We start from the raw sequence: 14,548 nt of genomic DNA, 5'->3' as shown, positions 1-14,548 counted from the left end.
GTCCTTACTTATTTCTCCTTAAACAATATTGGTTCACTGCAACCTCTGCCTCCTGGGTTCAAGCAATTCTCCTCATCTCAGCCTCCCGTGTAGCTGGGATGACAAGCGCCTGCCACCACGCCTGGCTGATTTTTGTATTTTTTATTAGAGACAGGGTTTTGCTGTGTTGGCCAGGCTGGTCTTGAACTCCTGACCTGAGGTGATCCACCCACCTCAGCCTCCCAAAGTGCTGGGATTACAGGTGTGGGCCACTGTGCCCGGCCTAGAAGCTTTCTTTTTTTTAGTCAGTTACCAGTGTGAGAATTAAAAGACAGACAAAGAATTATATGTGAATAATAATTGTAAAGGCTAGCTGCTTTAACCATTACCATAAATGAAAACTCAGAAAAGCAAAATTAATCAGCTGGACGTGGTGGCTCACACCTATAATCCCAACACACTGGGAGGCTGAAACAGGCCGATCACGAGGTCACGAGACCCATCCTTGCCAACATGGTAAAACCCATCTCTACTAAAAATACTGATCATGGTGGCATGTGCCTGTAGTCCCAGCTACTTGGGAGGCTGAGGCAAGAGAATTGCTTGAACCCGGGAGGTGGAGGTTGCAGGGAGCCAAGATCGCGCCACTGCACTACAGCCTGGCAACAGAGTAAGACTCCATCTCAAAAAATAATAATAATAAATAAATGTATATAAACAGGATTAGAAGAGGTTACATCTTATAAGTGATTGAATCTTTTTTCAGTTTAACAATAAAAAATGTATTCTCCATAACTAGTGAATCAAGTTTTTGTAGTTAGATTTAAGATCAAAGTAAGTTCTAGTTACTTGCTGATCTTCTGATAGTGTCAATGTCTGTGCTACATGGAGATTTCATAATGCCAGTGTCCTAGCTCCAATTCAAGAAACCTTTAAGTCATATTTCACCGGTCTTCAAAACCATGCGGCAGTGCCACTAGCAAGAGTAGGTTAAAACAGTAAATCTTCACTAATCCATAATTAACAAAAAATAACTTTATTTATTCAATCCAGGTATGAACCAGTTGTCTGCTCTAAAAGCTAGATATAGATGACCATCGTTATTACGGATATATGAAGTAAAAAGTTCAAATTGTAAGTTTTAAATTAAAAATTCTCGATAGCCTGAAAACTTTTCAAATTCAGTTTAGTAATCATATTCAAGAATTTATAATATAATTTTCCCACTTTACACTAATGCCCATTTAATGTACCACAACCTGGATAAAACAAAAATTACATGGGGCGGGGGGGTGTAGTGACAGGGTCTCACTATGTTGCCCAGGCTGGTCTCAAACTCCTGAGTTCAAGAGATCTTCCTATCTCAGCTTCCCAAAGCACTGGGATTATAGGCGTGAGCCACTGCATCCAAAAAATTACTTTTCTTTAAAGACAGTCACCAATTTAAGTAACACAATTTATCCTGAATTAGCAGAGCTTCTCTTGTAGTCAGGTAAATACACCACATGGTCGGAAAGTAGATGAGGCCACCGTTTAGCTAAAATTTAGGTTCACTGGCCGGGCACGGTGCCTGGCACCTGTAATCCCAGCACTTTGGGAGGCTGAGATGGGCGGATCACAAGGTCAGAAGTTCGAGACCAACCTGGCCAACATAGTGAAACCCCATCTCTACCAAAAATACAAAAATTGGCCTGGCATGGCAGCATGCGCCTGTAGTCCCAACAACTCGGGAGGCTGAGGCAGGAGAATCGCTTGAACTCGGGAGGTGGAGGTTGTGTGGTGAGCGGAGATCACGCCACCGCACTTCAGCCTGGGCAACAGAGCGAGACTCCATCTCAAAAAAAAAAACAACTAGGTTCATTAACTTCTGGATTCATTAAAGTCGTCCCTATTCACATTTTCTAACGATTAAGGGGGAAAAAAGCCAGTAATACAAGATTCTCTCGCTGGAAGCCATCATCCTCAGCAAACTAACACAAGGAACAGAAAACCAAACACAGCATGTCCTCACTCATAAGTGAAAATTGAGTAATGAGAACACATGGACACAGGGTGGGGAACACCACACACTGGGGCCTGTCAGGAGGTGGGGACAAGGGGTGGAAGAGCATTAGGACAAATATCTAATGCATGTGGGGCTTAAAACCTAGATGACAGGTTGACAGATGCAGCAAACCACCATGGCACATGTACACCTATGTAACAAACCTGCGTATTCTGCACATGTATCCCGGTACTTACATAAAATAAAGTGACTCTTTCAAGTATATGTACCTCCAAGTTTAACAATAACAAATTTTGTAATTTCTTTCCAAAAGACTAAAATACAGGAAAGAAAAGTTTTCTAATGACTAAATCTCTTGAGAATGGTATAATGCATTATTAAACTTTATACGCTAAAGCAAAGCTGTACAACAGGTATATAATGTGAGACATACATATAACTTTGTTTCCTTTAGTAACTACATTACGGTGAAAACTTTGCCCAGGCACGGTGGCTCACGCCTGTAATCCTAGCGCTTTGGGAGGCAGAGGCAGGTGGATCACTGGAAGTCAGGGGTTCAAGACCATCCTGGCCAACTTGGTGAAACCCTGTCTCTACTAAAAATACAGAAATTAGCTGGGCATGGTGGCATGCACCTGTAATATCCCAGCTACTCGGGAGGCTGAGGCAGGAGAATCACTTGAACCTGGGAGGCAAAGGTTGTGATGAGCCAAGATCATGCCATTGCACTCCAGCCTGGGCAACAGAGCAAGACTCCATCTCAAAAAAAAAAAAGAAAAGAAAAAGTAAAAACTTCAAAAAATATACATATATTTTTGAAACACTCTTGCTCTGTTGCCCAGGGTGGAATGCAGTAGCAGATCATCATTCACTTCGAGTCTTGAGCTCCTGAGCTTAAGGGATCTTCCCACCTCAGACTCCTGAGTGGCTAGGTCTACAGGTGCACACCACCATGCTCAGCAAATTTTATTATTTATTTTGTAGAGACGGAGTCTCATTATGTTGCTCAGGCTGGTCTCAAACTTCTGGGCTCAACTGATCCTCCTACCTTGGCCTCCCAAAGTGCTGAAATTACAGGCATGATGCAACATGCACAGCCCAAAATACATTTTATTTAACCCAGTATCAAAAGTACTTCAAAAGTAAGAATTCAAAATTAATTTTAAAAAGTATTTTTTCCATATAAAAACCAATATTTGTTTAACATTTGATAAATAAAACTAATGAAATACTTTGTATTTTCCATACTGGATCTCTAAAATCTGATACATCTTTTACGCTTATTGCACATGTAAATATATTTCAAGTACTCAACAGCCACATGTGGCTAGTGGCTTCTGAACTGGACAGTGCAACTATACAGAATAAGGCTCCTCTGCAATTTGTTGACAACAATGCAACCCAAGAATCTTCCCATTCTCTAATTAGAAATGATTTTTCAGGCACATCCTTGTTAAAATTTGACTACAGAACACCAAAGTGATGTTATAACGCCTTTACAATCTCTAATAAAATATTAAAAATCACAAGTTATGTTACTTTTATATGGTGTACAAACTTCTTTAAAAAGCCCAGGCAGAATAATGACCATTGCTGAAGGGCAAATTTTAAAAATATGAAACTGTCTCTTTGAAAATAAGCTCACTCTAAAATGAAGTAGATGATAGTCCTTCTCTAGGAATAAGGGAATTCTGGCCATAATGAGTGATCTTCCTCCGCCACAGTAGCAGCATCCACTTTACTAAACAATGAATGATAACCTTAAGGTGGCTATATATGAACAAAATACATTTTCATGAGAGAAAGCCAAAGAAACAACCAGAAGAGTTCATAGTACCTTTGCAAACTTGAAGAATGGTCTTGGATCTTTTCTGAAATATTCAATATCAAACATCGCTTGAGGATCTGGAAGATCTGGGAAGTCTACAGCAAGGCGAGCATAAATACCATCCCTTGACCTGAAGTCAGGTATTCCACATGAAACAGACACCTAAAATGTGCATGGCATAATTTGTAAAATTAAATCTTCTACCTTTATAGGAACTAGCTAGCTCTCTTACCATATAATTAGCTAAGAGTTGAGAAAGAAAATTTTAGAATGAAACGTCTTTTAAGAAATAAAAATACGCCGGGTGCGGTGGCTCACGCTTGTAATCCCAGCACTTTGGGAGACCGAGGCAGGTGGATCACCTGAGGTCGGGAGTTCAAGACCAGCCTGACCAACATGGAGAAACCCCGTCTCTACTAAAAATACAAAATTAGCCGGGGTGGTGGCACATGCCTGTAATCCCAGCTACTCGGGAGGCTGAGGCAGGAGAATCGCTTGAACCCAGGAGGCGGAGGTTGCGGTGAGCCGAGATCGCGCCATTGCACTCCAGCCTGGGCAAAAAGAGTGAAACACTGTCTCAAAAAATAAATAAATAAATAAATAAAAAATAAAAATACAATCCTACCCTTATTTCAGAAATAAAACTCCCAAATAACTGAGTAGAATTAAATACACCTCATATTCCATCTTTAACACAAATAAGGAATTTTTTTTTTTTTTTTTTTTGAGACGGAGTCTCGCTCTTTAGCCCAGGCTGGAGTGCAGTGGCGCGATCTCGGCTCACTGCAAGCTCCACCTCCCGGGTTCCCGCCATTCTCCTGCCTCAGCCTCCCGAGTAGCTGGGACTACAGGCGCCCGCCACCTCGCCCGGCTATTTTTTTTGTATTTTTTTAGTAGAGACGGGGTTTCACTGCGTTAGCCAGGATGGTCTCGATCTCCTGACCTCGTGATCCGCCCGTCTCTGCCTCCCAAAGTGCTGGGATTACAGGCTTGAGCCACCGCGCCCGGCCAGGAATTTTTAAGTCAGGCTAATTTTAAGCCTTTTAAGCATTTAGCCAACAAATTAAAGCAAATACAATTTGAGAAGAAAATAAACCATTTCAATAAATTATTTTAAGGAGAAAGTAGGGAAGAATTTTTTTTTTTTTTGAGACGGAGTCTTGCTCTATTGTCCAGTCTGGAGTGCAGTGGCACGATCTCAGCTCACTGCAAGCTACACCTCCCAGGTTCATACCATTCTCCTGCCTCAGCCTCCCGAGCTGCTGGGACTACAGGCGCCCGCCACCACGCAGGGATAATTTTTTGTATTTTTAGTAGAGACGGGGTTTCACCGTGTTAGCCAGGATGGTCTCAATCTCCTGACCTTGTGATCTGCCCACCTCGGCCTCCCAAAATACTGGGCTTACAGGTGTGAGCCACCGTGCCTGGCCTTTTGTTTTTTTTTTAAGACACTTTCGCTCTAATGCCAGGCCTTGGAGTGCAGTGGTGCCATCATGGCTCACTGTGGCCTCAACTTTTCCGGCTCAAGCAATCCTCCCACCTCAGCCTCCTGAGTAGCTGGGACTACAAGTACACACGAGCACACCAGGCTAATTTTTTGTAGAGACAGGGTCTATGTTGCGCAGGGTGATCTCGAACTCCAGGGCTCAAGTGATCCTCCCACTTTAGCCTCCCAAAGTGCTGGAATTACATGCATGAGGCACTCCACCAGCCAAGAATTTCTATTACAGAAAAATAATTCCAAAGAAATTGCTCCTTTAGTTAGGATTCTATTACCTCAATACTACAATTTTCTATTTTCATTAAAAAAACAATGTATAGCCAGGCGCGGTGGATCACGCCTGTAATCCTGGCGCTTTGGGAGGCCAAGGCAGGCGGATCACGAAGTCAGGAGTTTGAGACCAGCCTGGCCAATATGGCGAAACCCTGTCTCTACTAAAAATACAAAAATTAGCTGGGTGTGGTGGCGTGTGCCTGTAATCCCAGTTACTCGGGAGGCTGAGGCAAGAGAACTGCTTGAACCCGGGAGGCAGAGGTTGCAGTGAGCCAAAAGACTGCGCCACTGCACTCCACCAGCCTGGGCAACAGAACAAGACTCTGTCTCTCTTGAAAAAAAAAAAAAAAGGAAACAAACACTGTACAGGCCAGGAGACGCTGAGGTTGCAGTGAGCCATGATGGCACCACTGCACTCCAGCCAGGGCAACACAGCAAGACACTGTATCCAAAAAAAAAAAAAAAAAAAAGTGTGTAATATTTCAATTATTCATTTATTTGGAGACTTATGCACTAATCGTACAAAAAAATCCTGACATTTCAGATAGCGATTCCAGAAGTTATTGTTTCATCATCTTACCAGAGTTGACTCCAATTTGACCTGGAGTCAAGGTCAATGCAAGTTAAACAAACTTGTCTACATCGTTATCTGTGAGCAAAACATTCTCCTGATGATCATCTAAGATTATGCAACACCCTTTCACAACTCGGAACAGCAGAAAACAGGACAAAATTTTACAGCAGTTGCTCTGGCTGCTAACATGTAATATACTCTGCATAAAACACACACTATGCAATAGCCTTAGGTAACTAATTAGCTGCAACCCTAACGTAGATCAAAGAGAAAATGTCGCCACAATCACATCATCTTAATTAAAACGAAGGGAAGGCAGGAATCTGTTATCTTCCCAACATTAAGTTTTTCACTTGTGAATACCAAGTAGGTTTCCAGTTTCTCATAAAGATCGAACAAATAGCCAATTTCTCTATCAGACTCTGACATGCCTTAACAAAAGCAGTTTCAATTCCCTGCATCTCCTTTAGGAGCTGTAATAAAATGCAGGTAAAAGTCTTGCCTTAACTCCATTTACCCAGTGTGCTATAAATAAGCAGAAGCAAATATTTTTTTAAGGCTGTTGGAGAGGTTTTAAAAATCTGAACTAATTTAGCAACTGCTGCTGCACTCAGTTTTTGGCAGTTTCCAAACATCCATTATCACGTAAGGATAAATCTTTCTAAACCAGAAAAATGCTTCCTACTTGGAAAAGGCATGAGAAAATACATATACGACTTCCCACATTTACTAGTCTTACATACCCCAGCTCCAGTTAGAACTATAATTTTTTTGCACTCTTGCAGTAATTTCACAGCATCTTCAATTGTATTAATATCTTTTCGTTTTTTCCTTTTTGGTGGTTCTGAAAGGATATTAATAACAATCTGCCACAGTGTCATATCATCCAACTCAGGTGGAGGAATTGTTTCCGGCAATAAATCTTTAAGAATTGTTCGAGGATCTGTGCCAATCATAAGATGTTGCTGAACAAAAGTATATGGACCTACAATAAGGGGGAAAAGACTTAAAGTCAACTTATCAAGTAACTAAAAATCTCATTTATTTTCTGAAGTAATGAGTTAGTAACCTGTGAGGGTTTTTTGCAAAGTAAGAAAATGCAATTTAATGGTATTCTATTCTCAGTACACCCTCAAAATTAATGCTATATCCCAATGAGATTAGGAAGATCTAATCAAGAGTTGGGAAGACCCCCTTGAGCTATAAGTATATATTTTAAGAGTCTAATTAACAACTAGAATTAAGTTCTTATGGTTAATACCTAGAAATACACAGTAACAAAAGTATTTACCAAAGGGTTCTACAAATCAACACAGAAAAGATCTTACCAGTCCTAAAAGCCTGTATTACTTATCATTAAAACCACACAGGAAAAATAAATGAAAATCTATACATAACTGCCATCTTAATTTTTTTCCGGTAATTTTTCAATTTGATCTTAACCAATCTTCCAAGATAATACATACAATGTTGATGTTCTGAGAATTAATCATTTTCTTTTACCCTGAAATTGCTCAAACCAGCTCCCTAGCTTGAGAAAACCAAAAAAAATTAATAAATAAATCAGACACCAAAGAGAAACTGATCTTCACTGTTTAAATAGTCAAGCCATTTGTAAGAGTGAGAACATAAAAAGATCCACTTTCTTTTTTTTTTTTTTTTTTTTTTTGGAGACGGAGTCTCGCTCTGTCGCCCAGGCTGGAGTACAGTGGCCGGATCTCAGCTCACTGCAAGCTCCGCCTCCCGGGTTCACGCCATTCTCCCGCCTCAGCCTCCCCAGTAGCTGGGACCACAGGCGCCCGCCACTCGCCCGGCTAATTTTTTGTATTTTTTAGTAGAGACGGGGTTTCACCGTGTTAGCCAGCATGGTCTCGATCTCCTGACCTCGTGATCCGCCCATCTCGGCCTCCCAAAGTGCTGGGATTACAGGCTTGAGCCACCGCGCCCGGCCAAAAGATCCACTTTCAAGATGGTTATGTTATACCTTTGGTATAAAAAAACTGATAATGCGGCCGGGCGCGGTGGCTCAAGCCTGTAATCCCAGCACTTTGGGAGGCCGAGGCGGGCGGATCACGAGGTCAGGAGATCGAGACCATCCTGGCTAACACGGTGAAACCCCGTCTCTACTAAAAATACAAAAAATTAGCCGGGCGTGGTGGCGGCGCCTGTAGTCCCAGCTACTCGGGAGGCTGAGGCAGGAGAATGGCGTAAACCCGGGAGGTGGAGCTTGCAGTGAGCACGAGACTACGCGCCACTGCACTTTTCCAGGCACTGGGCAAGACAGGAGTATACAAGTCAGTCAAAAATTCCTGCTCCCATCGAGCTTATATTCTAGACCAGGAAACAATACAATTAAAAAAATAAGATACAGAGCTTGTCAAGAAGTGGTAAGTGTAAAATAAAGTGAAAAAAACAAAGAAGGAACATGAAGTGAGGGAGGAAGATATTCTAACTGGATGAAGAACACTACACAAAAAGGGTACAAATGAGGCTGGGCGAGGTGGCTCATGCCTGTAATCTCAGCACTTTGGGAGGCTGAGGCGGGCGGATCACCTGAGGTCGGGAGTTCAAGACCAGCCTGACCAACATGGTGAAACCCCATCTCTACTAAAAATACAAAATTAGCCGGGCATAGCGGTATATGCCTGTAATCCCAGCTGCTCAGGAGGCTGAGGCAGGAGAATCACTTGAACACGGAAGGTGGAGGGTGCGGTAAGCCGAGACTGCGCCATTGCACTCCAGCCTGGGCAACAAGAGCGAAACTCTGCCTCAAAACAAAATTATCAAAAAACATACATTTACTCTCTAAAGTTAACAGCTCTGAACCATACCTATCCGTGGCCTTGGAGTCCAGTCACTAGAGCTTGCATGTGAGGCTCTATCCTCCTCATCACTTTCACAAGAATGAAAACCATTAGTGATAATTTCATCACCGAACAGAAGGTTATCTGCAAAAGAAACCAAGTCAGTCAAGGCTGCCAAAACAACATGCACCTAAAATGTATGAAGACCTATAAACGGTTATAGAGCAATCATTTTCATCGAGTACAGCATTTAACATTTATACTGCATGTGTAAAGAATGCCTATGGGGTCAGCTTGCACTGTTCATTGGAACAGTTTCTTCATCTTTAGGAATTCTGCTCAGACTCAGTTTCAGCCAAAATCTAAAAATAAATTAAGTCTACTTAAAAAACAGAAAAAGATAGCCGGGCGCGGTGCCTCATGCCTGTAATTGCAGAGCTCTGGGAGGCCAAGGCAGGTGGATCACCTGAGGTCGGGAGTTCAAGACCAGCCTGACCAATAAGGAGAAACCCCCGTCTCTACCAATAATACAAAAATTAGCCAGGCATGGTGGCTCATGCCTGTAATCCCAACTACTGAGGAGGATGCGGCACTAGAATGGCTTGAACCCGGGAGGCGGAAGTTGCAGTGGGCTGAGAGGTGAGCAGAGATCGCGCCATTGTACTACAGCTTAGCGAAACCCCGTCTTTTAAAAAAAAAAAGAAAATAATCTAGCTAGAATATATCAATCACAAACAACAGCGTTAGTGAAACGTGTTAATAAATGGGCATTTACACAAAAATGTCATTCAAATATAACCTTGGCAATGCGCACGTTAAACTCTCACATAATACTAAACAGGTATCTCTGCATTGTTTCTTCTATTAAACAGTATCAATAACACTATTATTATTAGGTAAATAATAAATTAATATTCAACTGTGTTGCTTGAAATCAGGGTCTCTTTACTAAACCAGTCCCTAAAAGCATATACTACTTTTTTTTTGAGACGAGGTCTCACTCTGTCGCCCACCCTGGAGTGCAGTGGCGCGATCACAGCTCACTGCAACCTCAAACTCGGGGGCAATCCTCCCACCTCAGTAGCTGGGACTACAGCTGTGCGACACCACGTCCGGCTTTTTCAATTTTTAGTAGAAAGGAGGTCTCGCTATGTTGCCCAGGCTAGTCTAAAACTCCTAGGCTCAAGAAATCCTCCCGCTTTGGCCTCCCAAAGTGCTGGGGTTACACGAAAGAGCCACCGCGCCCGGCCTGACCCAAGTATTGATAAAGACGAACACATATCAAGGAGAGAAACTCCTCCTTGAGAGAAACAAAAATATGAAACCTGACGGGGCACGGTGGCTCACGCCGGTAATCCCAGCACTTTGGGAGGCCGATGCGGGCGAATCACGAAGTCAAGAAATCGAGAGTATCCTGGCCAACATGGTGAAATCCTGTCTCTGCTAAAAATACAAAAATTAGCTGGGCGTGGTGGCGGGTGCCTGTAGTCCCAGCTACTCGGGAGGCTGAAGCAGGAGAATAGCTTGAACGGGACAGGCGGAGGTTGCAGTGAGCCGAGATCGCGCCACTGCACTCCAGCCTAGCGACAGAGAAAGACTCTGTCTCAAAACAAAACAAAACAAAAAAAAAACAAAAAACCTTGAAGAACATGACAATCGCAACATATCTGCTTCATTATGCTAGAAGTGTTAAATGTGTGTATCATTACTACGTACAAAAAGGTATGCTTGGCCCAAACACCGTTACCGTACAAGAGCAAAATTAGAATAAAATATGAACTGCTCTAAAAGTACTATCACTCTCCCATGCCTACTCCTAACTGCATTACAGAATTTTAGTATCTTCAGAAACAGCCATGTTCTTTAAATTTTACAGGCTGTGACTACAGAAACAGCTTTCCACTTTTAAAAATTGTAACTTCAGGCATAAAAATATAGACCTTCAAAAAAAAAACAGCAAACTGCACAGGTGTCAGTTTACAAAAAGCAACCGAAAACGCCGACCAACGGGACAGTCAAAAAGTTGCAGACTTAAGTGTGTTGGTGGGTGAAGAAAAGCAAATGAAAAATAAAATAAAATAAAGAAGAAAAAGGAAAGAAAAAAAAAAAAAAGCTCTAACAAAACCAATATGCTAAAAGAGTAAGAGGGTGAGAGAAACTTATTTTAAAGCGACTGCGAGAGTCTCCCGACCTGGCTGCTACGCAAAGCGCAAGGCCGCCCAGGCGGGTCACGGACGGAGGAAAAGAGCAAATCCACCAGCAGCTCGCGCAGCAGGAACGGCAGCCCCGGAGGAGCGCAGCTGAGCGGAGGGCCGTGGTGGGGAGGGGAACGCCGCAGAGCCTGCCCCGAGTCGCCGGCCGCCCTCAACCTCACACCAGTAGGAGCCCGGGGAAAGGGAGGAGGAGATGCGCAGTTCCGGCCGCCCGCACCCTGCGCACCTCGGTACCCAATCGCCGCCGCCGCCGCCTCTTCCTCCTCCTCGCCCTCGTCGTCGTCGTCTTCGTCGTAGAAGCTGTCGGCCAGCGGTGGCTTCCGAGATGGGCCCTGCAGGCCCGGCCCATTGTCTCCTTCCCCAGCCGCCGCAGTCGCTTGGGCCTCTTGCTCCCCGCCCGCCGCCGCCGCCTCTGCCTCCCGCCACAGCGCCGCCGCCGCAACCTGGCAGCCCCCGGCCGCCGGCACCTCACGCTCTGGGGCTGCCCCACCGGGCTCGCCCGGGCTCCGCTCGAGGCCAGGACCATCTCTCCGCGGCCTCTTGCGGAGCGGCTCCCCGGCGGGGGGCGACCCGGCCTCCCTCTCGGCCCCCGCCGCCGAGGGGGAGCCGCCGGGCTGAAGGGCGAGGGCAGCCTCGTCCGCCATCTTCCAACTGCCTCTCTGGCCCTCCTCCCTCGCCTCCTCTGCTCCCGCTCGACGCGCGGCACTGGCGCCCCCGCGGCTCCGGCTGCGGGAGATTTAAACCCCGTCACGTGACCCGCCCCATCGCCGCCCCCGCCCCCTCGGCGCTCCCGCCACCCACGCGGGCCAGACCACAACACTACGGGTCACGTGACGGGCGGAGGCTGTTGCATCTACCCCTCCGCCTGGGCTGGAAGCACGCTCGGCCCCGGCGGCCGCGGCCCTGCGCCTTTGTGGCGGGCGTGTAGTGCAACCAAATTCGCCCCTCGGCCGCTTTTTGAACTTCTCTTTGAAACCGACCTCAAATCACTACCGCCTGAACAGCTCAAGTTTTGGTCCGCCCTGGGAATTTCCACTTCTACCTGAAGTGTACACCTGGCCTGCCTTAGCGTTGTCTAGCTTTAGCTAAGGGTTGAAACACAGCTGAAGCTGGCTAAGGACTTAGCTCCCTGAAATACGCTGGATAGTCGTTCTGTTTCGTTAATGGGTAGGAATAGAGGCAAAAGGAGAAGGCTCCCTTCCCACCCTCCTCACACCGTTCTGACAGCTCCTCTTTAGCTCCTTTTTCTGCTCCTAGCTTCTCTCCTTAGTCAGTTGCTTTTTCCCCTCTCTCCATCACTTGTAGGGTGGTATAGATTGTCAAATCCTGGGAAGACCTTTGACTTGGAGGTTTGGAGATCAGCCGATCTACTTTCTGGCCCCAGATTCGCTTCAAACGTGTGTGAATTCCCTCCTCTGGGCCTCAGTTTTCTCACGTGCAGAATGGGTTTGTTGGGTCGGTATGAGGAGAGCTCGGGAAGAAAATGGTTTGGCCTCCGTGCACATCTGCTCTTGGTTAAAATTTGGAGTCCTTCCTTTCTAGCATGAGCTATCTAACCTTTTCTAAAGTTAATTTTTCTCATGTCTTAAATTGTAATAATAAAGTACTTTAAAAGGTCATAGATTTAAATGAGATAACCAGATGTAAAACCAGGGGTACCTAGTAGTTTAAAAGGCTTAGTGGAAAGCCCTTCCACTTTCCTCTCTCCCTGAAATTCTGGGACACTGTGACTCCATATCTAACCTTAACTAAGGACCCATATAACCCATGGTAGATCTAGAGCCAGTGTTTGTTATGGCATCTCCCTGGAGCACAGCCTTTCTATCTGTTTAAAGGACCTCTATGAGTTTATGGTACACTGTCCCTCAAGCCGAGCGTGGGTTCTGGCCATACTGCATCAATTACTTGCGTGACTTTAGGCAATCAACTTAAAGCTGTTTCTTCATCCTTAAAATTAAAAAAATAAAAAATAGAATGTTGGAAATATATCACTAAGGTCCCATCTGCATCCAAAAGTCTTATTTCATCTGGTCACCACTATTCATTTCTGAAAGTGATCATCTCTAGTCCTAGAAGCCTTAAACCCATCTTTGGGAGCGTGGGGGACAAGGGGAGGGAGAGCATTAGGACAAATAGCTAATACATGCGGGACTGAAAACCTAGCTGGATGCGGTGGCTCACGCCTGTAATCCCAGCACTTTGGGAGGCCGAGGCAGGCAGATCACCTGAGGTCGGAAGTTCGAGACCAGCCTGACCAACATGGAGAAACCCCACATCTACTAAAAATACAAAATTAGCCGGGCGTGGTGGCACATGCCTGTAATCCCAGCCACTCAAGAGGCTGAGGCCGGAGAATCGCTTGAACCCGGGAGGCAGAGGTTGCGGTGAGCCAAGATCGCGCCATTGCACTCCAGCCTGGGCTACAAGAGCGAAACTCCATCTCAAAAAAAATAAAACTTAGATGAGGGGTTGATTGGTGCGGCAAACCACTGTGGCTCACCTATAACTATGTAACAAACCTACACATTCTGCAGCTGTATACTGGAACTTAAATTAAAAAAATAAAAATAAAAATATTTGAAGCGTCTGTTCATACTGATCCCGCTGAAATCCATCTGACCAATCAATGACCAAATCCTGTTATCCTTCCTTTCTTCCTACACTCCTCCCAATTCCTGACTAGGCACCGCACTCGTAGTGGTTGACATACTTGGTCCTCCCCACTTTCTGTCTTATACTACAAAATATTTCATAAATTGACTCTCAGCTACATTGGTGGAATGCAATATATGAAATGTTGAGAGTCAGTAGCCCAATAAAATAGAAACAAAATTCCCAGCTTTTTTGAGAAAAAGATGTTTGTAAACTTATGAGCATCCTGTTATTCATTCATTCATTTATATGTATAGTGCATTATTGACACATGTGAAGTTTATGAACTACAAGGAACGTTATGTGATCAGTATTATTATTAGTATGCTGAGAGATCAGAGATGCAGTATGCTTTTCAGGTAGGATAAATGAGAGACAAAAATTGTATTAAAACAAAAACAAAAAATCCCGATTAGACTTCTGGTCTACCACTGGTGAAGAACTAACATTAAGGCCGGGTGCTGTGGCTCATGCCTGTAAATCCCAGCACTTTGGGAGGCCAAGGAGGGCAGATCACCTGATGTCAGGAGTTCGAGACCAGCCTGACCAATATGATATAACCTCATCTCCACTAAAAATACAAAAATTAGCTCGCAGTGGTGGCATGCGCCTGTAATCCCAGCTACTCGGGAGGCTGAGACAGGAGAATCGCTTGAACCCAGGAGGTGGAGGTTGCAGTGAGCTGAGATCATACCATTGCACTCCAGCCTGGGCAACAA

The 14,548-nt window shown here is 44.6% G+C and overlaps 1 protein-coding gene across 3 annotated transcripts in view; it reads right to left on the bottom strand.

The window, feature by feature from the left end:
- The window catches only part of SIRT1 (sirtuin 1), a 34,888-nt gene extending 23,001 nt beyond the window's left edge, over positions 1-11,887 (bottom strand). Inside the window, exons 1-4 of one of the 3 annotated variants that reach the window (XM_003903877.5) lie at positions 11,404-11,887; positions 8,992-9,108; positions 6,904-7,145; positions 3,822-3,974 (exon numbers count right to left, since the gene is read on the bottom strand). In XM_003903877.5, coding sequence (XP_003903926.2) covers positions 3,822-3,974; positions 6,904-7,145; positions 8,992-9,108; positions 11,404-11,821 — 930 coding nt within the window. In that variant the 5' untranslated portion in view covers positions 11,822-11,887. Of the gene's footprint in view, positions 1-3,821; positions 3,975-6,903; positions 7,146-8,991; positions 9,109-11,403 lie in introns of those variants that run through there. The other 2 variants (XM_017963003.3, XM_021943417.2) reach the window with 2 other exon arrangements.
- Between the last annotated feature and the right edge of the window lie 2,661 nt (positions 11,888-14,548).

The sequence above is a fragment of the Papio anubis genome, chromosome 11, assembly GCF_008728515.1.
Source record: "Papio anubis isolate 15944 chromosome 11, Panubis1.0, whole genome shotgun sequence".
In the NCBI taxonomy this organism is placed as follows: Eukaryota; Metazoa; Chordata; class Mammalia; order Primates; family Cercopithecidae; genus Papio; species Papio anubis.
The sequence above is the reverse complement of the archived record's forward strand: the minus strand, read 5'-3'. Positions and strand labels throughout refer to the sequence as shown.